The sequence below is a fragment of the Bos javanicus genome, chromosome 10 (genome assembly GCF_032452875.1).
Source record: "Bos javanicus breed banteng chromosome 10, ARS-OSU_banteng_1.0, whole genome shotgun sequence".
In the NCBI taxonomy this organism is placed as follows: Eukaryota; Metazoa; Chordata; class Mammalia; order Artiodactyla; family Bovidae; genus Bos; species Bos javanicus.
The window spans coordinates 27,104,429-27,130,344 of record NC_083877.1 but is presented as its reverse complement, the minus strand read 5'-3'; the positions used below and the strand labels follow the sequence as shown (position 1 = coordinate 27,130,344).

At 36.8% G+C, this 25,916-nt stretch overlaps 2 protein-coding genes across 2 annotated transcripts; both read right to left on the bottom strand.

Moving 5' to 3' along the window:
• Positions 1-1,188: 1,188 nt before the first annotated feature.
• LOC133255388 (olfactory receptor 4L1-like) lies at positions 1,189-2,118 on the bottom strand. Its single transcript, XM_061429845.1, has one exon. The coding sequence runs from the start codon at positions 2,116-2,118 to the stop codon at positions 1,189-1,191; it is 930 nt and encodes a 309-aa protein (XP_061285829.1).
• Positions 2,119-21,806: 19,688 nt separating this feature from the next.
• Positions 21,807-22,736, bottom strand: LOC133255387 (olfactory receptor 4L1-like). The gene has a single exon (XM_061429844.1). The coding sequence runs from the start codon at positions 22,734-22,736 to the stop codon at positions 21,807-21,809; it is 930 nt and encodes a 309-aa protein (XP_061285828.1).
• Between the last annotated feature and the right edge of the window lie 3,180 nt (positions 22,737-25,916).

Sequence of the window (25,916 nt, the reverse complement as noted above, 5' to 3'; positions counted from 1 at the left end):
ACTCTGAGCTCTCATTCAAGTGAAGTCTGAGCCATCCCTGTTCAGGCTCAAAGTCTAGTCCACAGTGCTCTCCCAAATTTAGTGTTACTAGTAGGCTCTAGGCAGTGGTATTCTATAGATGTTCTCAAAGTAGGTGATGGTTCCATGGTGGTGTATTTTCCTGGAATGCTACTCAAAGTTCAAACTAGAGTTCAGGTGTAATTTTTTTTTTATTTCTTTTCTATTTATTTTTTAAATTCAAATTTATTTTAAATCATTAACTTAAAAAATATTTTAAATGATTTTGACAATTCTATGTTTTGTCAACCAAGGGACTGAAGAGATTGAGCAAGTTATACTGATAGACACAAAAATGTTGCATAATACTTTATCAAATGACATATAATTCCATCTACCACTGAATGTATACTTTATCTTTCAATTAGTTAGAATTCCTTTAATATCAGATGTGCTATATTGTAGGTATTTAGAAATTAAAAATATTGAGATATTTTTGTTTACTATGTAGAAATAGAATTGAATATAATTCTTATGGCAACTATTCTTAAATTATGATATATAACATAAAATCAAACAGTGTACTTCTTTTTTTTTAATTGACATTTGAAAGTCAACTCTTCACACTTATGAGCATGTGGTTTCAAGGCTGCCCTTTGTAGTTCTATTGAAATTGTCCTTCCATTATTTCTGTTTCCTTTCTGGTATCTTATATTCACTCTGTCATCTGATATTAACTATACTATAAAATTTATTTATTTTTATTCTTTATCTCATTGGTTCAAGAGGTTGTAATTAAATTTTTGCCTTTGCTGTTAACATTCTTTAAATCATGATTTAATCAGGGTGCCACATTTATAGTAGTAGAAGTTAGTGACAATCATTAGCAATCTGTGTTAAAACAATCTCTAATACTACCACTACATATTTCTATATTTATCTCTTCACTAATAAACAAACATTGACTATATCATAAAGTATTTAATGACATTATATGTCTATTTTGCTGCAGATAATTAATTATCATTATGTGTTATAACAGCATTAACTGTGAATTTAAAGCATTTTATCATTAATTTTTTCTGCACCAGTTAAGAAAGTAAAACCATGTATTACATATAATATATTCAAATTGTGTTAGCCTTATATTTGAAAGCTGGATTAATTACACAGTTCTAAAATCTAAAAGTTCTATGTGGAGCTAACATTTTGGAACTGTAACTTTCTCATGGCCACTTGCATTTTCTGATTTCTCAAGGTGTATATAATAGGATTCAATAAGGGTGTGATAACAGTGTAAAATACAGCAAGGACTTTATTGCTGGCAAAACTCTTGAAAGGCCAGGCATAGATGAAGATACACGGCCCAAAGAACAGACTGACCACAGTGATGTGGGCAGACAGTGTGGACAGGGCTTTGGAGAGGCCTCCAGATGATCTTCGTTGCACAGTGGCCAGGATGACCGCGTAGGAGACAAGCAGGAGGAGGAAACAGATGAGTGACAGCAGCCCACTGTCAGCAATGACAAACAGTTCCAGGGTGTATGTTTCCACACATGCAAGCTTAATCACAAGGGGAAGGTCACAGAATATATTGTCTATGATGTGGGGGCCACAGAAAGGCAAGTTTACTGTTAATACCATCTGACTCATGGTGTGTGTAAAACCAATTGTCCATGAAAGTATAACAGACCCGTTCAGCAACCTGTAGTTCATGATTTTCCTGTAGTGCAGTGGTTTACATACGGCCACATATCTGTCAAAAGCCATGGCTACCAGAAGAGTTGCCTCAGCACCTCCAAACAAGTGCATAAAGAACATCTGAGCCATGCATCCCCATATAGAGATGGTCTTGTGTTCAGTGAGCAAGTCTCTGATCATCTTGGGTGTGGTGACCGTGGAGAGACACATGTCCAAAAAGGAGAGGTTTCCAAGGAGGAAGTACATGGGAGAATGAAGGGTGGAACTGCATGTCACTGTGACCATAATGAGCGCATTTCCCAGCACAGTAGCCCCATAGATCAAGGAGAATGTCATGAAGAAGACAATCTGAAGTTTCCATGCTACAGAAAATCCTTGTAAAATAAACTCAGTCACTACAGATCCATTTTTCAGATCCATTTACTCAACTCAAAAAAAGTTCCAGAAGTTCTTTCTTATCTCAGATATTTTCAAGAAATGATTAGTGCCTACAAATTAGAGAAAATACAATGAAAATAATGTTGTTCCTGTAGGTTAGCCTCCAGAAGTATACAGAGTGGATACTAAAATGTTGACTGTGGACCTGGGGAGTACACAGAGGACAGAAACACACAGCCTTCTATGAAGAGTTGTGCTATACGAATAACATGTAAATGAGCAGAAATATTACTATTGACAATTTTGTGACAGTAAAAGCAATAATTACATGCACTATGGAGAAATGACAAGGCTTGATAACTATTAAAATGAAAGCCAACTATAATTTGGGAACCATTGATTTGCCACATGGATTTATTTTTTTTACTTCCAGAATTATATTTTCTTATTTTTTAAAACTAAAGACCCTTACTCCTTGGAAGAAAAGTTACGACCAATCTAGACAGCATATTGAAAAGCAGAGACATTACTTTGCCAACAAAGGTCCATCTAGTCAAGGCTATGGTTTTTCCAGTGGTCATGTATGGATGTGAGAGTTGGACTATGAAGAAAGCTGAGTGCTGAAGAATTGATGCTTTTGAACTGTGGTGTTGGAGAAGACTTTTGAGAGTCCCTTGGACTGCAAGGAGATCCAACCAGTCCATTCTAAAGGAGATCAACCCTGGGATTTCTTTGGAAGGAATGATGCTAAAGCTGAAACTCCAGGACTTTGGCCACCTCATGCGAAGAGTTGACTCATTGGAAAAGACTCTGATGCTGGGAGGGATTGGGGGCAGGAGGAGAAGGGGACTACAGAGGATGAGATGGCTTGATGGCATCACTGACTCAATGGACGTGAGTCTGAGTGAACACCAGGAGATGGTGATGGACAGGGAGGTCTGGTGTGCTATGATTCATGGGCTCGCAAAGAGTCAGACACGACTGAGCGACTGAACTGAACTGAACTGAAACATAAAGATGTTTCTATTGTAAATGCTCCTGTTAATGAGAAAGGGACTATATTTTTCACATAGTTCCTTTGGTACATGGAATTTTACAACCCATGATACAATTAACAAAAGAAAAACCTGAATATGAAATTAATTCAATCAAGCAGAAATTGATTAAAAAGACTTATTTTGGCCTTTTACTGTATTTCAGAGGGAAAGATGGCATTCATTTAAGTTGATGACTTTCCCAGCGCTTGTGTCTCTTATTCTTCTTCCTGAGCAAGTCTTCTCAAAATATTTATTTCTGCACTTAATAGACCTGTTCTTATATTATGAATACAAAAGGAATATAAGTGAAAGGAAAGAAATTATTACATAGCTTAGACAACAAAATGTATTGGTAAAGAAACTTTTATTCCTCTTAAATGATTAATTGCCAATTAGATTTTATTGTGTTCACTCAATTTATTATCCACTTTGGAGAAAATTGAAGGTAGAAAAATAATACATTAGCACTAGGATAGAACTTTCTAATCATTTTTTCTCCACATCTTATTTAGTAAATGAAAAATCAAGATCTATGTAAGTAAGTAAATCTCCCCAAGTCCTAACGGCAAGACCACTCCCAAGAATGTGTAGTGGGTATTAGATGAGATAGTATATGTATAAGCTCCTGGCTTGGCAGAGAATGAGCACCGAGAAGGTATATATTCAGTCAGTTATTCATGTAAATCCAAGATTAAAGCCTGAGGATAATTTATATAAATCCCTGTTAGAAAAGTAACAAGCCAAGGCTTATTTTATTGTTATCAGATATGAACATTTCCACTCTAGCTCATGTGTATACAATACACAGTACTTAATGTAACAAGTAAATCTTTTCTTTCCCTTTTATTATAGACATATTAAGAAAACAAACATAATTTCAGTATTGATGGATTTTACATTTTTTAAAACCTATGCACACTTATCCTAGACAAACCTCAAAAACTAAGTAAAAGAGACCTAACACAAAAGACCACATGTTATATAATTTCATTTATATGAAATATTTAAAAACAAAAATCCATAAAGACAGAAATTATATCAGTAGTCCCCTTGAGATGGGATGTGAGTGCCAATGGGCACTGATGATGATAATGACTTAAAATCAGATTGTGGTGATAGGTACATAAATATATGAGTATAATAATAATCATTGAAATGTGTACTTAAAAGGGGTAAATGTATATACTATGTGAATTATATTCAATAAAATGTAAACCATTATACATTTTTAACTTTTATTCGTGTTAAAATTTAGTGTTTGTAAATTATAGTTTTCTAGTACTGTATAGCTGCTTATGCTGAAATATATTTTATCGTGAGATAATTAATGATGTACTGCAGTCCAATCGAATCTACTTATAAATGTATTAATATTCCCTATTTGAATTTATATTTTTGACTAAGTTTAGTATTTGGAAACTTGCTCTTCTCTGTTCTTGTTAAACAGTTATCTTCATACTTTTCATACTGTTTTGAATACTCATAATTAGTTTCCTGGAATATTCAAATTTTCCTTCAATCCAGAGTTCCAAAGAATAGCAAGGAGAGACAAGAAAGCCTTCCTCAGCAATCAATGCAAAGAAATAGAGAAAAACGATAGAATGGGAAAGACTAGAGATCTCTTCAAGAAAATTAGAGACACCAAGGGAACACCTATTCAAAGATGGGCTCAATAAAGGACAGAAATAGTAGGGACCTAATGGAAGCAGAAGATCTTAAGAAGAGGTGGCAAGAATACACAGAAGAACTGTACAAAAAAAGATCTTCATGACCCAGATAATCACAATGGTGTGATCACTGACCTAGAGCCAGACATCCTGGAATGTGAAGTCAAGTGGGCCTTAGAAAGCATCACTGCAAACAATGCTAGTGGAGGTGATGGAAATCCAGTGGAGCTATTTCAAATCCTGAAAGATGATGCTGTGAAAGTGCTGCACTCAATATGCCAGCAAATTTGGAAAACTCAGCAGTGGCCACAGGACTGGAAAAGGTCAGTTTTCATTCCAATACCAAAGAAAGGCAATGCCAAAGAATACTCAAACTACCGCACAATTGCACTCATCTCACACACTAGTAAAGTGATGCTCAAAATTCTCCAAGCCAGGCTTCAGCAATACGTGAACCATGAACTACCAGATGTTCAAGATGCTTTAGAAAAGGCAGAGGAACCAGAGATCAAATTGCCAACATCTGCTGGATCATCAAAAAAGCAAGAGAGTTCCAGAAAGACATCTATTTCTGCTTTATTGACTATGCCAAAGCCTTTGACTGTGTGGATGACAATAAACTGTGGAAAATTCTTCAAGAGATGGGAATGCCAGACCACCTGACCTGCCTCTTGAGAAACCTGTATGCAGGTCAGGAAGCAACAGTTAGAACTGGACGTGGAAGAGCAGACTGGTTCCAGATAGGAAAAGTAGCAAGTCAAGGCTATATATTGTCACCCTGCTTATTTAACTTACATGAAGAGTACATCATGAGAAACGCTGGGCTGGAGAAGCACTAGCTGGAATCAAGATTGCCAGGAGAAATATCAATAACCTCAGATATGCAGATGACACCACCCTTATGGCAGAAAGTGAAGAAGAACTAAAGAGCCTCTTGATGAAAGTGAAAGAGGAGAGTGAAACAGTTGGCTTAAAGCTCAACATTCAGAAAACTAAGATCATGGCATCTGGTCCCATCACTTCATGGCAAGTAGATGGGGAAACAGTGGCTGACTTTAGTTTTCTGGGCTCCAAAATCACTGCAGATGGTGATTGCAGCCATGAAATTAAAAGACAGTTACTCCTTGGAAGGACAGTTATGACCAACCTAGACAGCATATTAAAAAGCAGAGACATTACTTTGCCAACAAAGGTCCATCTAGTTAAGGCTATGGTTTTTCCAGTGGTCATGTATGGATGTAAGAGTTGGACTATAAAGACAACTGAGCGCAGAAGAATTGATGCTTTTGAACTGTGATATTACAGAAGACTCTTGAGAGTCCCTTGGACTACAAGAAGATCCAACCAGTCCATCCTAAAGGATATCAGTCCTGGGTGTTCATTGTAAGGACTGATGTTGAAGCTGAAACTCCAATACTTTGGCCACCTGATGTAAAAAGCTGACTCATTGGAAAATACCCTGATGCTGGGAAATACTGAGGGCAGGAGGAGAAGGGGATGATAGAGGATGAGATGGTTGGATGGCATCACTTACTTAATGGACATGGGTTTGGGTTGACTCTGGGAGTTGGTGATGGACAGGGAGGCATGGCGTGCTGCAGTTCATGGGGTCGCAAAGAGTCAAACACGACTGAGTGACTGAACTGAACTGAACTACACTCTTGAATATGAAGAGTTTCCCTCTGGCTCAGACAGTAAAAAATCTTCCTGCAATGCAGGAGACCCTGGTTCGATCCCTCAGTCAAGATGAGCCCCTGGAGAAGGAAATGGCAACCCACTCCAGTATTCTTGCGTGGAGAATCCCATAGACAGAGGAGCCTGCCCAGCTGCAGTACATAGGGTTGCAGAGAGCTGGACACTACTGAAGCGACTTTTCACTTTAATATGAACATCCTGTAGGGACTTCTCATTCTTTCAGATTTATTTAAAATCTCATTGTATTAAAATGGTATGTTTTATACAGAGATTTTCTACATATCTAGTTTGTGTCTACCTAATTCTACCTTTCCTACTCCTGCTTCAACTGTCATTATATATGCATATTTACATTTTCTGCCAACACTTGAACCTTGATCCCTATTCTGCAGTCAATGTCATGAGTTTCTAGGTTTTCCATTATTTTCAATGATAGTATGAATTATCTGGATACTCAGGATTTACTTTTCTTAATTTTAGTCATGATTCCTAATCACATAATCTATTGCCATATTTTACTTTGCAATATCATTTTCAGAATATATACCTTTTAAATTTTCATGAAAATTGTTGGTTATAGTTCATTGTGAAATAAGTATGTGATTTCATATCTTAAAATCCATAGCCTTTTCCTTTCAGCCAACACAGAATTAATTAAAATACCATTTTCAGTGTATGAACCTTGTAATGCATTAGCTCTCTGTAAAGTTTTCTCTTACCTGCTCTAAAGGCACAGTATTAGGAGCAGCATTTTCAGGAGTTTATTCCTAATGACAAATCTACTTTTCACTCTCTGTGAGTCCCTTCATATGATTCTGCATACTATTTTAGGCCTGTTTTATAAAGATGTGAACCACCTTGGAGGCAGACTTATTGGATCTCTGGGAATCCAAATTTCAGTGGGAGTAGTTAAAACACTGAGGCTTCTGCCATAGTGTGACCAGGAAAATGTTCACGCTTAATTTCTGATCCTGGAATATGCTGTAACTCTCCTGTCATTTCCTGGAGTATTCAAATTTTCCTTTATTCTCTTGAATATGAGGGGCTTCCCTGGTGGGAAGTTGGAATGATTAAAATAGGCATGAGAGTGTTGGTGGATTCTGATATAGTAAGTGTAGATAGCTTTGATTTAACACAGACTTCATTTTCCTCACTTTACTCCCAAGAACTTTTCTTACATTCCTTCTAAGAACTCTGCAGTAATTTTTGAGATGAATAATCAAAAAACCTTTCTGTCCATCAAAACCTTAATGTAAAAATGGATCTACACATATTGTATAAAAGCACATCTTATGTATACGTTTATATATTCCAGAAGTAGAAATTTTAAAAGATAGAAGTGAAATAAATTATGTTAAATTATTTAAAATTATATTCATTAATGATAGTTCTGCTTTAAGCTAACTAAAATATAGCTATTTTCATTATTCAGGTATCTTTCTATGAGATTTTGAGAGAATATTTGTACTTGGCACAAAACAGTATCATAATCATTTCTGTGTGCTGCTGTGCTGTGTGCTCAGTTGTGTCTGACTCTGTGACCCCATGGACTGTACCCTGCCAAGCTTCTCTGTCCATAGAATCTTCCAGGTAAGAATACTGGAGTGGGTGCAATTTCCTACTCAGGGATCTCCCAGACCCAGGGATCAAACCTGCATCTCTTGCATTGGCAGGGGGATTCTTACCACTGTGCCACCTAGGAAACCCTTTCATAATCATTATCCTTTTTAAAATAAAATATATTAAATTCTTGTTTTATAAGGTGTTGCTTTTACTAAAGTAATCATATTGATATTTCTGGTCTACTCTGCAACACAGGCTTCAAAGTCTGTTTCGATAAGTAGGGATGCCCTGAATAACTTTTGAATTGGTTGACATCTCTGTTCCTTATCTCCAAATCTTTATTTAATTCTAGTCAAATTCATCACTTAACCCATGGTTTAATATAGAGTTTTTGCACAGATATTGCTTTTTTGCAAGAATCATTGTAATTGATGGGAATTTCTCATATACAAATGCTAAAATCTCCCATAGTCTTACAATGAGCAAAATTCCCTTCCACAAGACTTAATTTATTCTATCACTGCATTTGCAAGCATTAGAAAAGGTTTGTGTGTACCTTTCCATGGTATTTGCTGATAAGGAATGCATTTTATTTATTGTCATATTGCTCATTTTACCCATTTTTACAGAATAGCAGAAAAACAAGTATTTTCTCAGTGAAATGTGGCTTTGTTCATTTGCTATTAATAAGAAACATTTTAAAACACTTTTTAATATATAATGTGAAAATTTTTAAGCCTTCCATTGATTATTATATGACTATTAATATTTCAAAGAAAATTATCAGTAATTTCATTATGGCATGATTGGAAAAGGTGTTTGATATATTTTCATTCTTATGTTTATTGAGACTTATTTTATTGCCTAACTTGATATCTACCCTAGAGAGTGTTCTATGTGCAATTGAAAAAATATATATTCTGTTGATTTTGGATGGAATGTTCAATAAATATCTCTTAAGTTCTTCTGTTTTAATCTGTCATTAAAGACCAATATTTCTTTACGATTTTCTGTCTGGAATAATATCCATTGATATAAGTTGTGTGTTAAAGGCCCCCTACCATTCTAAAGATCAGTCCTGGGTGTTCTTTGGAGGGAATAATGCTAAAGCTGAAACTCCAGTACTTTGGCCACCTCATGAGAGGAGTTGACTCATTGGAAAAGACTCTGATGTTAGGAGGGACTGGGGGGCAGGAGGTGAAGGGGATGACAGAGGATAAGATGGCTGGATGGCATCACTGACTTGATGAACATGAGTTTGAGTGAATTCCAGGAGTTGGTGATGGACAGGGAGGCCTGGTGTGCTGCAATGCTGCAATTCATGGAGTCGCAAAGAGTCGGACACGACTGAGCAACTGAACTGACTGACTGACCATTATTGTAGTGCTCTTTTATGTCTGTTAGTATTTGCTTTATGTATTTAGGAGTTCCTATGCTGAGTGCATAAGTACTTACAAGTGCTATTTATATTTTGAAAAATAAGTGATTTTCATTCTTACAAGCTGTAATACCAGTCAATCTTGTTTATATCCAGGTTAGCAAATAAGGCATGAATAGCTGCAAAGAGCTTTAAATATTTTAGTAAATTCACAGAGTACTTGATACTGTAACACAACTTGTAACTTAAAACTGTATTTCATTTAAGCATAAATTTCTGATATTAAAAGCAGAAGATAATAAGCAGCTTAGAAAATAACAGAGAAGAAACCAAAAAAAGGAAAATTTAAATGAGAGACAGGGGACATAGGAGAGCTACTTGGTAAGTTTGGTGTCTCAGTGGCATATTTACTAGATGACTTGAAGGCAGAAATACAAAATAAAAAGCAGCCTTCAGGTTGTTCTCTGATGCCTGTTTCTGCTGCACTACCCTGCCTTTTCAAAGCTTCTGCTCCAGCCATGTCTTCCATGATTCAGGCTTGCTCGTTGTTTCGTAGCATTCCAGAAACTTATTTCTCTTTCTTCTATTTTAGTTCCTAAATTTATGTTATTTTAAACTTAGAAATATTTCATTACTCTGCAATTATTTGCTTGTTCTTATTTATTCCTAGCTGAAATTTTTGAAGAAAATATTCCTCTGTAGTAGCATTACACTGGTTCAATTTAGTTCCATTGCTCAGTCATGTCTGACTCTCTGCAACCCCATGGACTGCCGCACTCCAGGCTTCTCTGTCCATCACCAACTCCTGAAGCCTGTTTATGTCCATCAAGTTGGTTATGCCATCCAATCATCTCATTCTCGGTCATCTCCTTCTCCTCCTGCCTTCAATCTTTCCCAGCATCAGGGTCTTTTCCAATGAGTCAGCTCTTCACCTCAGGTGGCCAAAGTTAGCATCAGTCCTTCCAGTGAATATTCAAGACTGATTTCCTTTAGGATTGACGGGTTGGATCTCCTTGCTGTCCAAAGGACTCTCAAGAGTTTTCTCCAACACCACAGTTCAAAAGCATCAATTCTTTGGCACTCAGCCTTCTTTATGGTCCACCTCTCACATCTGTACATGACTACTGGAAAAACCACAGCTTTGACCACATGGACCTTTGTCAGCAAAATGATGTCTCTGCTTTATAACACACTGTCGGGGTTTGTCATAGCTTTTCTTTCAATGAGCAAGCGCCTTTTTATTTTGTGGCTGCAGTCACCATCCACAGTGATATTGGAGCCCAATAAAATAAAGTCTCTCACTGTTTCCATTGTTTCCCCATCTATTTGCCATGAAGTGATGGGACTGGTTGCCATGATCTTAGTTTTTTGAAAGTTGAATTTTAGGCCAGCTTTATCACTCTTCTCTTTCATCCTCATCAAGAGGTTTAGTTCCTCTTTGCTTCCTGATATTAGAGTGACTATAATCTGCATATCTGAGGTTGTTCTTTCTCCCAGCAATCTTGATTTCAGCCTGTGAGTCAACCAGCCTGGCATTTCACGTTATGTGTTCTGCATAGAAGTTAAATAAGCAGGATGACAGTATACAGCCTTCACATATTCTCTTCCAAGTTTTGAACGAATCGGTTGTTCCATGTAAGGTTAGAAATACTGCTTCTTGTCCTGCATACAAGTTTCTCAGGAGACAGGTAAGGTGATCTGGTATTCTCATCTCTTTAAGAATTTTCCACAGTTTTGTTGTGATCCACATGGTCAAAGGCTTATATTGAAGAAATAAGCAGATCATCAAAGGAGATAATTCACTATAAAAAAAGAACCCTATATGCCACCATTCATCATTGGATCTTGATTGCCAACTAAGTTCTCAATTAATAACTTGATACTTTAAAATAAATGGAACCCCTGGGATACTTCTTATTAAACACTTACATATATTTATAATAAAATTGTGACCCAAGATTTGATTTTCCCCCAAAATTTGACAAATTACCTTGTCAAAGAAAAAGACTGAAGCTCTCTCTCATCATATAAAATAACCCATGTCTTTGATGACTAATTTTCTTCAGTTTGAACTGAGAAGTTCATATATACATACTCAGATCAGATCAGATCAGTCACTCAGTCATGTCCGACTCTTTGCGACCCCATGAATCGCAGCACGCCAGGCCTCCCTGTACATCACCAACTCCCAGAGTTCACTCAGACTCCCGTCCATCAAGTCCATGATGCCATCCAGCCATCTCATCCTCTGTCGTCCCCTTCTCCTCCTGCCCTCAATCCCTCCCAGCATCAGAGTCTTTTCCAATAAGTCATCTCTTCGCATGAGGTGGCCAAAGTACTGGAGTTTCAGCTTTAGCATCATTCCTTCCAAAGAAATCCCAGGGCTGATCTCCTTCAGAATGGACTGGTTGGATCTCCTTGCAGTCCAAGGGACTCTCAAGAGTCTTCTCCAACACCACAGTTCAAAAGCATCAATTCTTTGGCGCTCAGCCTTCTTCACAGTCCAACTCTCACATCCATACATGACCACAGGAAAAACCATAGCCTTGACTAGATGAACCTTTGTGGGCAAAGTAATGTCTCTGCTTTTGAATATGCTATCTAGGTTGGTCATAACTTTCCTTCCAAGGAGTAAGCGTCTTTTAATTTCATGGCTGCACTCACCATCTGTAGTGATTTTGGAGCCCAGAAAAATAAAGTCTGACACTGTTTCCACTGTTTCCCCATCTATTTCCCATGAAGTGGTGGGACTGGATGCCATGATCTTCATTTTCTGAATGTGGAGCTTTAAGCCAACTTTTTCACTCTCCACTTTCACTTTCATCAAGAGGCTTTTGAGTTCCTCTTCACTTTCTGCCATAAGGGTGGTGTCATCTGCATATCTGAGGTTATTGATATTTCTCCTGGCAATCTTGATTCCAGCTTGTGTTTCTTCCAGTCCAGCGTTTCTCATGATGTACTCTGCATATAAGTTAAATAAACAGGGTGACAATATACAACCTTGACGTACTCCTTTTCCTATTTGGAACCAGTCTGTTGTTCCATGTCCAGTTCTAACTGTTGCTTCCTGACCTGCATACAAATTTCTCAAGAGGCAGATCAGGTGGTCTGGTATTCCCATCTCTTGAAGAATTTTCCACAGTTTATTGTGATCCACACAGTCAAAGGCTTTGGCATAGTCAATAAAGCAGAAATAGATGTTTTTCTGGAACTCTCTTGCTTTTTTGATGATCCAGCAGATGTTGGCAATTTGATCTCTGGTTCCTCTGCCTTTTCTAAAACCAGCTTGAACATCAGGAAGTTCACGGTTCACATATTGCTGAAGCATGGCTTGGAGAATTTTAAGCATTACTTTACTAGCGTGTGAGATGAGTGCAATTGTGCCGTAGTTTGAGCATTCTTTGGCATTGCCTTTCTTTGGTATTGGAATGAAAACTGACCTTTTCCAGTCCTGTGGCCACTGCTGAGTTTTCCAAATTTGCTGGCATATTGAGTGCAGCACTTTCACAGCATCATCTTTCAGGATTTGGAATAGCTCAACTGGAATTCCATCACCTCCACTAGCTTTGTTCGTAGTGATGCTTTCTAAGGCCCACTTGACTTCACATTCCAGGATGTCTGGCTCTAGGTCAGTGATCACACCATCGTGATTATCTGGGTCGTGAAGATCTTTTTTGTACAGTTCTTCTGTGTATTCTTGCCATCTCTTCTTAATAATATCTTCTGCTTCTGTTAGGTCCATACCATTTCTGTGCTTTATCGAGCTCATCTTTGCATGAAATGTTCCTTTGGTATCTCTGATTTTCTTGAAGAGATCTCTAGTCTTTCCCATTCTGTTGTTTTCCTCTATTTCCTTGCATTGATCACTGAAGAAGGCTTTCTTATCTCTTCTTGCTATTCTTTGGAACTCTGCATTCAGATGTTTATATCTTTCCTTTTCTCCTTTGCTTTTCGCTTTTCTTCTTTTCACAGCTATTTGTAAAAACAGATGTAATTCACTAGTAAATTACTTATTGCCTTATTCTTTCCTTTTCCCCAGCACTAAGAGCACCATAAATGACCATCTTTTATAAGTTAAAACATAGTTTAGAACATTTGACTTTTTTTTTTTTTTTAAGAAACAGATTCACATGATCCTGACATAGGTCAAACAATACATGACCAGAAACACAGAAGCGCAATCTTTGTGTTATTACTATTCCCTCTCCAAAGGTAACAGCATCCTGACTTCTAATATAATCTTACATGCTTTTAAATTTTATATAAATAGAATGAATGGGTATATAATTTTTACTGTCTTTTGATCAACATTTGGCTTGATACTCATCCATATTGTTGAAATAGTGGTAGTTCTTCAATAGTTATTCAATGTCATTGTTGTAGAGTTGTAAGAATTTTCCAGAAATTATTCATTTTACATAATTAACAAATATTGATTTACTTTTACAAACACAGACTTATAGATCAATGGAAAAGGACAGAAAGCCCACATACCTATGGTCAATTAACTGATGACAAAGGAGGCAAAAAGATACAATGGAGAAGAGACAATCTTCAATAAGTGGTGCTGGGAAAACTGGACAGTTCCATGTAAAAGAACGAAACTAGAACATTATCCAACACTGTACATAAAAATAAACTCGAAAATGAATTAAAGATCTAAATATAGGACCTGATAGTCTAAAACTCCTAGAGGAAAACATAGGTAGAACACTCTTTGACATAAGTTGCAGCAGTCTATTTTGATCCACTTCCTAGAGTAATGAAAATAAAACAAAAATAAACAAATGGGATCTAGTTCAAATTAAAAGCTTTTACACAGCAAAGGAAACCAATGAAAAGACAACTTACAGAAAGGGAGAGAATATTTGCAAACAAAATAACAGACAAGGGATTAATTTCCAAAATATACAAACAGCTCATGAAGTTCAATATCAAAAACACAAACAATCCTATCAAAACATGGGAAGATCTAAACAGACATTTCTTCAAATAAGATCAGTTGCTCAGTGGTGTCCAACTCTTTGCGACCCCATGAATCACAGCACGCCAGGCCTCCCTGTCCATCACCAACTCCCGGAGTTCACTCAGACTCACGTCCATCGAGTCAGTGATGCCATCCAGCCATCTCATCCTCTGTCATCCCCTTTTCCTCCTACCCCCAATCCCTCCTAGCATCAGAGTCTTTTCCAATGAGTCAACTCTTCCCATGAGGTGGCCAAAGTACTGGAGTTTCAGCTTTAGCATCATTCCTTCCAAAGAAATCCCAGGGCTGATCTCCTTCAGAATGCACTGGTTGGATATCCTTGCAGACCAAGGGACTCTCAAGAGTCTTCTCCAACACCACAGTTCAAAAGCATCAATTCTTTGGCACTCAGCCTTCTTCACAGTCCAACTCTCACATCCATACATGACCACAGGAAAAACCATAGCCTTGACTAGACAGACCTTTGTTGGCAAAGTAATGGCTCTGCTTTTGAATATGCTATCTAGGTTGGTCATAACTTTCCTTCCAAGGAGTGTCTTTTAATTTCGTGGCTGCAGTCACCATCTGTAGTGATTTTGGAGCCCAGAAAACTAAAGTCTGACACTGTTTCCACTGTTTCCCCATCTATTTCCCATGAAGTGGTGGGACTGGATGCCATGATCTTCGTTTTCTGAATGTGGAGCTTTAAGCCAACTTTTTCACTCTCCACTTTCACTTTCATCAAGAGGCTTTTGAGTTCCTCTTCACTTTCTGCCATAAGGGTGGTGTCTGTATATCTGAAGTTATTGATATTTCTCCCAGCAATCTTGATTCCAGTTTGTGTTTCTTTCAGTCCAGCGTTTCTCATGATGTACTCTGCATATAAGTTAAATAAACAGGGTGACAATATACAGCCTTGACGAACTCCTTTTCCTATTTGGAACCAGTCTGTTGTTCCATGTCCAGTTCTAACTGTTGCTTCCTGACCTGCATACAAATTTCTCAAGAGGCAGATCAGGTGGTCTGGTATTCCCATCTCTTGAAGAATTTTCCACAGTTTATTGTCATCCACACAGTCAAAGGCTTTGGCATAGTCAATAAAGCAGAAATAGATGTTTTTCTGGAACTCTCTTGCTTTTTTGATGATCCAGCAGATGTTGGCAATTTGATCTCTGGTTCCTCTGCCTTTTCTAAAACCAGCTTGAACATCAGGAAGTTCACGGTTCACATATTGCTGAAGCATGGCTTGGAGAATTTTAAGCATTACTTTACTAGCGTGTGAGATGAGTGCAATTGTGCCGTAGTTTGAGCATTCTTTGGCATTGCCTTTCTTTGGTATTGGAATGAAAACTGACCTTTTCCAGTCCTGTGGCCACTGCTGAGTTTTCCAAATTTGCTGGCATATTGAGTGCAGCACTTTCACAGCATCATCTTTCAGGATTTGGAATAGCTCAACTGGAATTCCATCACCTCCACTAGCTTTGTTCGTAGTGATGCTTTCTAAGGCCCACTTGACTTCACATTCCAGGATGTCTGGCTCTAGGTCAGTGATCACACCATCGTGATTATCTGGGTCGTGAAGATCTTTTTTGTACAGTTCTTCTGTGTATTCTTGCCATCTCTTCTTAATAATATCTTCTGCTTCTGTTAGGTCCATACCATTTCTGTGCTTTATCGAGCTCATCTTTGCATGAAATGTTCCTTTGGTATCTCTGATTTTCTTGAAGAGATCTCTAGTCTTTCCCATTCTGTTGTTTTCCTCTATTTCCTTGCATTGAACACTGAAGAAGGCTTTCTTATCTCTTCTTGCTATTCTTTGGAACTCTGCATTCAGATGTTTATATCTTTCCTTTTCTCCTTTGCTTTTCGCTTTTCTTCTTTTCACAGCATAGTTTAGAACATTTGACTTTTATATTAAATTTTTATATTAAATTTTTTTAATATAAAAGTCAAATGTTCTAAACTATGTTTTAATTTATAAAAGATGGCCATTTATGGTGCTCTTAGTGCTTGGGAAAAGGAAAGAATAAGAAAATAAGTAATTTACTAGTGAATTACATCTATTTTTCTGAAAAAAAAATAGAAAACTTGAAAAGCTATTAATTTTAGTGCACTGCTAGTTTAATTTTAACATATAAGGCAAAATTAGAGATAAATATAGCACACAAAAATGCCAAAAAGTAGAGAATATTAAAAAAAAAACAATAAAATGTCTATTAGGACCAGTAAAACTAGAGCTCCTCTCTGCCATGCCTACTTTTACCTTGGAAAATGAATTAGACATCGGCTTTAAGAGCTTATAGCTGCATCCTAGGAGAAGGAGAAAAATGGTTTTGGTAAGAAAACAAATCAAGATATTGCTCTATTATAATTAATATTATTTCCATAAAGCACCCTCAAATTTTCTCTTATGAACTATTGAAAGAATACCATACCCAATAACTTTCTTTGATATTTTTGCTATTTTTTTAAAATCCAATCTTTAAATTCTATTATCTCCATGATAAATAATTTGTAGATGTTAAAATGAACGAATCTTAAATGTATGGTTTGGAAATTTTGTTTTCCTTGTGCAGGCATCTGTGAAACTACCACACTTGTCAAATTTATAAATATTGTTTTCATACCAAAAATTTCCCTTTGACCGCTTTGCAATAGACATTCACCAGCAGAGATAAGGACTATTATCATTTATCTCGTGTAATATCAGTCTTGTCTAATGTTGAATTTCTTTTAAATAAAATCTTACAATGTGTATGCTTTTGAGTATCTTCTCCCTAAAATAACAGTCTTAGAGATGTATCCAGACTGTTTAATGTACAAGTTTAAAATTTTTTAAATTTATTACCGAGTTTTATTCCACTGTGTCAATGTACTATGAATGTAACCTCATCTTGGTATCTATTTCTCAGAAGACCTAAATTAACATAGTTGGTACTGGGAGTGGTCTGAGAAACAGATGAAAATGGGGATTTGTAGCTGGCTCATCACCTGGTGGCCAATAAGATTCCACTGCAAATAGTAGGGTTCCCAGGTGGCTCAGTGATAAAGAATCCACCTGCCAATGCAGGAGACACGTGTTCAATTCCTGGCTCAGGATGGAAGGAGGAAATGGCAACCCACTCCAGTATTCTTGCCTGAAAATTTACATGGACAGAAGAGCCTGGCAGGCTACAGTCCATGGGGTCATAAAGAATTGGCTAAGACTTAGTGAGTGATCATGCATTCACACAAGTGGTAGATGGGACACAGGTCCTGGCTTAGTGTAGTTGGCTGATGGCTAAATATTTCATGTGTGGTGATCTGGGAATACAATCTGTTGGAAAGGAATGCTATTGCAGGTGAATGATTCTTTTATTTGAAAGAAAGAGAAGAGAAATTCCTACAAAGAGAGTAGTTGTTTGATTATTGTACGTTGTATTGATGCCTTGAAATAAAAAGAAATTGAAAGCCATTAACTAACAGAAGTTAAAGGTTAGGTGTAAGGATTTAAAAACTCTTTGGTAGTTTTCAAAGAGTTCCTTGTCTCCTGAGTAAGTAGACACAGACAAGCAAGATACTGAAGATCTAACAGAGTTACACAAGTATACCTATAGAATATCTTTCACTTCTGAAACTGTTAGTTACTCAGTAGTGTCTGACTCTTTGAAACCCCATGGACTGTTGCCCGCCAGGCTCCTCCGTCCATGGAATTCTCTAGGCAAGAATACTGAAGTGTGTTGCCATTCCCTTCTCTAGGGGATCTTCTACAGTTACACAGATCCAAAAAAGTACAAACACTCTAGGCATGTGTGTCATGATAAGGTCAGAGCACTGGTAGGGAAAAATTTAAAACCCTGAAATATGGAGTGAGTACATCTGGATAAATGCCCTGGCAGACTTTGATTCTACAGACTCGTGAACATCAGTAAGAGCTTGAACTTTCTCCTGCTCAAGGAGCTTCAGAGGCCTCGCTTCTGCAAGGAAATAGGTCATCTTTTTAGTTCAGTTCAGTTCAGTTCAGTTGCTCAGTTATGTCTGACTCTTTGCAACCCCATGAATCGTAGCACGCTAGGCCTCCCTGTCTATCACCATCTCCTGGAGCTCATTCAGACTCATATCCATCGAGTCGGTGATGCCATCCAGCCATCTCATCCTCTGTCGTCTGCTTCTCCTCCTGCCCCCAATCCCTCCCAGCATCAGAGTCTTTTCCAATGAGTCAACTCTTCGCATGAGGTGGCCAAAGTATTGGAATTTCAGCTTTAGCATCATTCCTTCCAAAGAAATCCCAGGGCTGATCTCCTTCAGAATAGGCCTGGACTAACTTCTCTTGCGCATAATAACTAGAGTAAAAGCCCAGCATAATCCCTGGGATACGCTGGGCCTGATAAAAATGAAAGAGACTATATACTAAAGTAATTGTGAGATTTTACTGTCATGTTCTGGCAGGAGCCATGAGACTATTATTGAAGGGAGTGTTCATGCATTGTTCTCTTCATTCCAAAGGGAATCTTAATGACAGTTATTTTTAATTCTCAGTCAGTTAAATCATGAACTCTGTTTCATTAGTGTCAGTTTCTGGAGATTTACCTTGCCTCTTTATTTAGAACATCTTTGCCTGGTTCTCTGTTGATGCTCTGTGTTGGTCTGTAAACATTACACCATGCAGGCACCTCCGCCAGTCTTCACAGATTGGCCTTGCACAGGAGGGGGTTCTCACCCATAAACCTGAACAGAGGTTCTGGAGACCTCTGCCAATGGTTTCCCTCCTCAGGAGGAAGCATGCCTCTTGGCAGTGATTTTTGTTTTCTCACTCTGTGGACAGATCGTGGTAGGGTATGTGGTGAAGCTTTGGCATCTAGAAGCCCAAACTGCCATCTCAATTGTCCCCCAGCACCTGGACTCTATCAGAACCATCACATCTCCTGCCTGGTGAGATAAGGACTAGTTCTTTGGGAATCCTATGTGAAGTTGGGATGCTAGATTCATAAATTGACTCTTTTCCTTTACAGGTGGAAGCTGAGAGCTGGAATCTTTTATCCACTCATTCTGTGCTGAGTTATGGAGAATCAATTATATAACTGGCCCAGCTAACTGCCTCTGTCTTCCCCCAGACAGCCAGACTGTGACAGACCTGTCAGAGCTTCAAGACTAGCAAGACCTGAATCTCCTTGCCTGATTTGGTGAGTCTGGTTTTTCATCCTCCAGGGGTAAAAGAGATTTTCAATTGGTTTCAGAGTTCTCACAAAGAAAATCTGTCCACAAATTGCTGTTAAATTGGTGTGTTTGTTGGAGAGCAATGGTCCAGGGATTCCTCCTCTCATGTTACTCAGTCACTTTTAGCATCAAGTAGTGAGGTAAGCTGTGACGTGAATGAGTCTTGAAAACATCGAAGAGAAACTAGTCTAAAAAGACCACATCCTTGCTTCCCTCTCACTCCCGGCTCTAGGCAACCATTAGTCTACTCTACTTCTAAGGGTTTGCCTATAAAGGACATTTCATACAAGTGGACTCATGTAAGGTGTAGTTTTTAGTGATTCATTTCTTTAACTTAGCCAAATGTTTTCAAGATTCATACATAGTGTAGCATATGCCAGTACCTGATTCATTTTTACTGCCAAATAATACTCCATTGTATGGATATAGCATGTTTTATTTATCCATTCACTAGTTGATGAACATTTGGGTTGTTTTAACATTTTTAGTAGTATGATGAAAGCTGCTACAATCATTTTAGTATAACTTTGGAAGTGTACACGTGCCTTAATTTCTTTTGAGGATGTATTTGGAATGAAGTAACTAGTGCACATGGTAATTCTATATTTAACATTTTTGAGGAACTGCCAAAATTTTCTCCAAAATGTTTACACCATTTTGTATTCCATCAGCAGTATATGAGGGTTCCAATTATTCCACATCCTTGTCAATCCTTGTTATTTGTCACCTTTTTGATTATAGCCATCTTAGAGAAATAATCATAATTTTTACGGGACAATTTTAGGTATAGTATAAAACTGTTTCACTGGTAATTTTTTATGACCATTCTGGTCAATAATATGTTATAGGTTATTTTGACATTTGTGAACTACTAAGCATGAATGGGGCTTCCCTGGTGGCTCAGACGTTAAAGCGTCTGACTGCAATGTGGGAGACATGGATTCTATCCCTGGGTCAGGAAGATTCCCCTGGAGAAGGAAATGGCAACCCACTCCAGTATTCTTGCTTGGAGAATCCCATGGACAGAGGAGCCTGGTGGGCTGCAGCCCATGGGGTCGCAAAGAGTCGGACACGACTGAGCGACTTCACTTTCGCTTTTCACTTTCATGCATTGGAGAAGGAAATGCCAACCACTTCAGACACGACTGAAGTGACTTAGCAGCAGCACAGTTTAAAGAAACAGGCTACCAACATGCTGTAAAGAATCTGAGCATTGAGTTTTAACAGCATCACTCTGGATGAACTTGAGGATGCACTGAATGCAGAAAAAAATCTATATGCTTCTTTAGGAGTAATTTCAAAACTATTGCCTAGAACAAGAAGAAATATTTAGTCTCTTGAATTGGGGAAGAATACTTAAGATTAGCCATCAATAAGTTTGGGATTCTGAATTCAGCAAGAAATGCCCCCTTCCCCTTAACAGTAACAAGCAAATGTTAATTTGCTTACAATTGCAGTAAAAATTGCAAGCTTAAAAGACAATTGAACCATAGTTTAAGCACTTGGAAAAAACAAGTTACATGGTATATTACATAAAATTTTAAAAATGTGCTAATACTTTTATTTCCTTGGGTTTGAAAGTCAACTGTGCATACAAATGGAATTTCTTAGAGCATTTGAATTCAAGGCTGCTCTATGTAGTTCTATTGAAATTGCCCTTCTATTGTTTTTTCCCTTTGGTATCTTATGTTCAATCTAGCATTTTATATTTATGATCCTGTCAAATATAATTTTTTATTCTTACATTTTCTCTCATTGGTTCAAATTCTTTCAATCATTATTTGTTCAGGGTGTCTCATTTAACAATAGTATAAATGACTGTCATTTATACAAATTGATACAAATGATACAAATCATTATATAAATGACAGTCATTTATAAATGAGTATAAATGATAGTATTATGACTGTCATTAACAACCCATTTCAATTAAAGTAATATCTTAACAGTAATCACCATGTTTTTATATTTATTTCTTCACTAACAAATATATATTGCCTGTATCATAAAGTATTTAATGATTTTTATATGTATATTTTGCTGAGATCACTAATTATCATATGTTATAACAGCATTGTATAAATTTTAAATATATTATCATTAATTTTTATGCATCAGTTATGATTTTAAAATAAGAAAGTAACTCCATGTATTGCATATGTATTCAAATTATATTTGCATTATATTTGAAAGCTGGATTACTTATACAATTCTAAAATCTAAAAGTTCTATGTGGAGCTAACATTTTGGAACCTTAATTTTTTCATGGCCTCTTGCATTTTCTGATTTCTCAAGGTGTATATAATAGGATTCAATAAGGGTGTGATAACAGTGTAAAATACAGCAAGGACTTTATTGCTGGCAAAACTCTTGAAAGGCCAGGCATAGATGAAGATACACGGCCCAAAGAACAGACTGACCACAGTGATGTGGGCAGACAGTGTGGACAGGGCTTTGGAGAGGCCTCCAGATGATCTTCGTTGCACAGTGGCCAGGATGACCGCGTAGGAGACAAGCAGGAGGAGGAAACAGATGAGTGACAGCAGCCCACTGTCAGCAATGACAAACAGTTCCAGGGTGTATGTTTCCACACATGCAAGCTTAATCACAAGGGGAAGGTCACAGAATATATTGTCTATGATGTGGGGGCCACAGAAAGGCAAGTTTACTGTTAATACCATCTGACTCATGGTGTGTGTAAAACCAATTGTCCATGAAAGTATAACAGACCTGTTCAGCAACCTGTGGTTCATGATTTTCCTGTAGTGCAGGGGTTTACATACGGCCACATATCTGTCAAAAGCCATGGCTATCAGAAGAGTCATCTCAGCACCTCCAAACAAGTGCATAAAGAACATCTGAGCCATGCATCCCCATATAGAGATGGTCTTGTGTTCAGTGAGCAAGTCTCTGATCATCTTGGGTGTGGTGACTGTGGAGAGACACATGTCCAAAAAGGAGAGGTTTCCAAGGAGGAAGTACATGGGAGAATGAAGGGTGGAACTGCATGTCACTGTGACCATAATGAGCGCATTTCCCAGCACAGTAGCCCCATAGATCAAGGAGAATGTCACGAAGAAGACAATCTGAAGTTCCCATGCTGCAGAAAATCCTTGTAAAATAAACTCAGTCACTACAGATCCATTTTTCAGATCCATTTATTCAACACAGGAAGATTCCAGATGTTCTTTATATACAAAGAGAATTTTTTTAAAAAGACACAGTTAGCACTGTCATGGGGTCGCAGAGTCAGACACGACTTATCAAATGAACTTCAACAAAAACACCAATATTTTTTGATTTCTATTTGATGAGTAACTATTGGTGATATGAGAATAGTCTTAAATCTCAGATCTTAATTGGAGCTGTTTTCTCAAATCCTTTTATCATCATTATTCAGTGAAGAGTTTGTGTGTTGTGTGCAAATGGTATGTTGTGGTTTAGAAGTAAATAGTGAAATGATTCAATCCTAATGTATAGATATTGCTTTGGTTGCAATATATCACACTAAATTTTCTTTGCTGAGCTTTTTAGATGTCATTCTTAGGATGTATGGTGATCAAAATTAATTATAATTATATGATCACTACGTGATAAGCTGTGTTGTATTTCACATATGTTAACAAGCTTTACTGTTATGAGCATAACAATCCCATTATTATAATTATCCTAATTTTATATTAAAGGAAATTTGGCATAGATATTTTAAATGACTTACTCACACCAGAATCTGGGCTTGTAGCAAAACACCATATTCCCTCCAAACATAAAGGAATGTATGTTTATGGTCAAATTATTAAATATTGATTGAATTAATATGCTTCATTTATATGAACATAACAGATATGATTCAACAAGTATTTGTAATCCTTCTATGTAATTAAATGCATTTTTTTTTCTTATACAAAAGGAATCAGAACCTGGTATCTCAGGAGTTTACCATCTAGAGATTAATTATCAATCAAAAATTAGCAATGAGACATGTAAGAAAATATTTAATTTAGCACATGATTTGTGAAAAATGTTGTAAGATTTTTTTAAAATCGGCAATCAATTCCAAGTGTCACTTTTAAGACACAGCTTCAAGCTTGTTTGTTTTTATCTTCAAACCATTTTAAAAAGTAAAAATTAAAAAAAAAAGTACTCATGGTCAGTAAATAAAAAGGACAAGGCATAAAGACTGAAGATTTATAAGAAGAAAAGAATTGATAACAGTGAGTAGAAACAGTGGTGTATTTGGAAAAGTGACTGAATTAAGTTTTAAAGATGCTTAGGAAATGTTTGTTTTCCAATGACCTGTAAATCTATCCTTGTTTTCAGCTCTGCTCGGTCTCTTGTCGAAACATCTTATCACTGTTATCCAAACTTAATTATCTCAATTGTTATCTTACCTCCGATATTTTTAAGAAATAGTCAGTGTCTACAAACTAGGGGAAATAAAAGTGAAAAGTGATGTAGTTCCTGTAGGTCAACCTCCAGGAGTGTACAGAGTGGAGGCTAAATGGTGTACTGTGGGCCGGGAGGGGCATGCAGAGGACAGTCTCCACACCATGCCTTCTCTAACGATCGTGTTACATGACTATCATGAGAGTGACCAGAAATATTGCTGTTGAGACTTTTGTGACAGAAATTGCAATAACTGCATGCACTTTGGGGAAGTGACATGGCTTGATAACTGTTAGAAAATAATGAATATGCCAGCTATAATTTGGGAACCAATACCCTTGACTTTTATTTCCCACAATAAAGTAAAAACAGAAAAACTTGCAAATGAAATTAATTTAGTTAAACATAATTGATTAAGAAAGATTTATTTTGGCCTTTTATTTCAGAGGGAAAGCTGGAATTTACTGTGTTGATGACTTTTCCTGCATTTCTGTCTCTTATTCCTCTCTTTCATTTTTAAGCAAGCTTTCTCAAAATATTTATTTGGACACGACTGAAGCGACTTAGCAGCAGCAGCACTTAGTATACCTGCTTCTATATTATGAAGGTAAAAAGACTATACAAATGAAAAGAAATAAGTTATCATATAGGTTAGACAAAAATCCTATCAATGAAGAAAATTGTCTTCCTCTTAAATAATTGCACATTTTGTTTTAGTTACCTTTAATCAATTTATGATGCACTTTGCAGGAATTTGAAGACAAAATCACAGTATATTAGAGTTAGGATGGAATTTTGTAATTATTTATTCTCTTTAGTAAATGAAAAATCAAGACCCCCGAAATTAATTAAATTTTCCCAAGTCTTAGAGGTAGGACAACCCGGACTAAATATAGTGATTATTAGGTGAGATGGTGTATGTATAAGCTCATGGCTGGACACAGAATGGGCACAGAGAGGGCATGTGTTGAATCTGAGTTACTCATATAAATCCTATATAATCCTGAGACTTTTCCATATAAATCTCTATTAGGAAAGGAAGGAGTCAAGACTTGTTTTAGTAAATTGTTGAAAATAAATATTTCTACTCTTGCTCATGTGTATATAAAACATAAATTACTTAATATAACAAAAAAGAAGGGGGTAGCAGAGGATGAGATTGTTAAATAGCATCACCAAATCAACGGACATGAATCTGAGCAAATTTCAGGAGACAGTGAAGGACACGGGAGACCTGTGTGCTGTGTGCGACAGGGTCACAAAAGTCAGACACAACTTAGCAGCTGAACAACAAACACTACAAGCAAAACTAACTCAAATAAATGTTTTCTTCATGTTCATTATAGACATTTAAATAAACTAAGCATAATTTCTACCTTGACTAATTTCACCTTTTTCTAAAACTATACATATGTATCTTAAAATACAGATGAAACTGAAAAATATGCTTAATAATAGAAGCTGGACACAAAAGACTATATGCTTTGTAACTTCATTTATATTAACTGTCTAGAAAAAGCAAATCTATGAAAAAAGAATGCATATTAGTGGCCCTTCAGCTTGGGATCGATTGGAGATGGGCGTGAGTTTTCTTTTTGCAGTGGTGAAAATGATTTAAAATAAGATTGTGTAAAATAAGATTGTGGTGATCCTTGCACAGCTATGTGAATAGAATAATAATCATTAAAATGTGTATTAAATGGGTGATTTTATATTAGGTGATTATATTTAATAAAACTGTTATGCATTTTTGCTTTTATTATTAAATTAAAATTGTCTTTAATATTTTAATTTAGTGTTTTTAAATAGGGAGTACTGTCCAGCTGCTTGTCCTCAAATATATTTTACCAGGAGACAATTATTGTCACACTGCAATCTCGTACAATCTAGCTTTAAACTTTTCTTAAAGTCTCCTATTTAAATTTATTGTTTTGAATGACATCTGTTTGGAA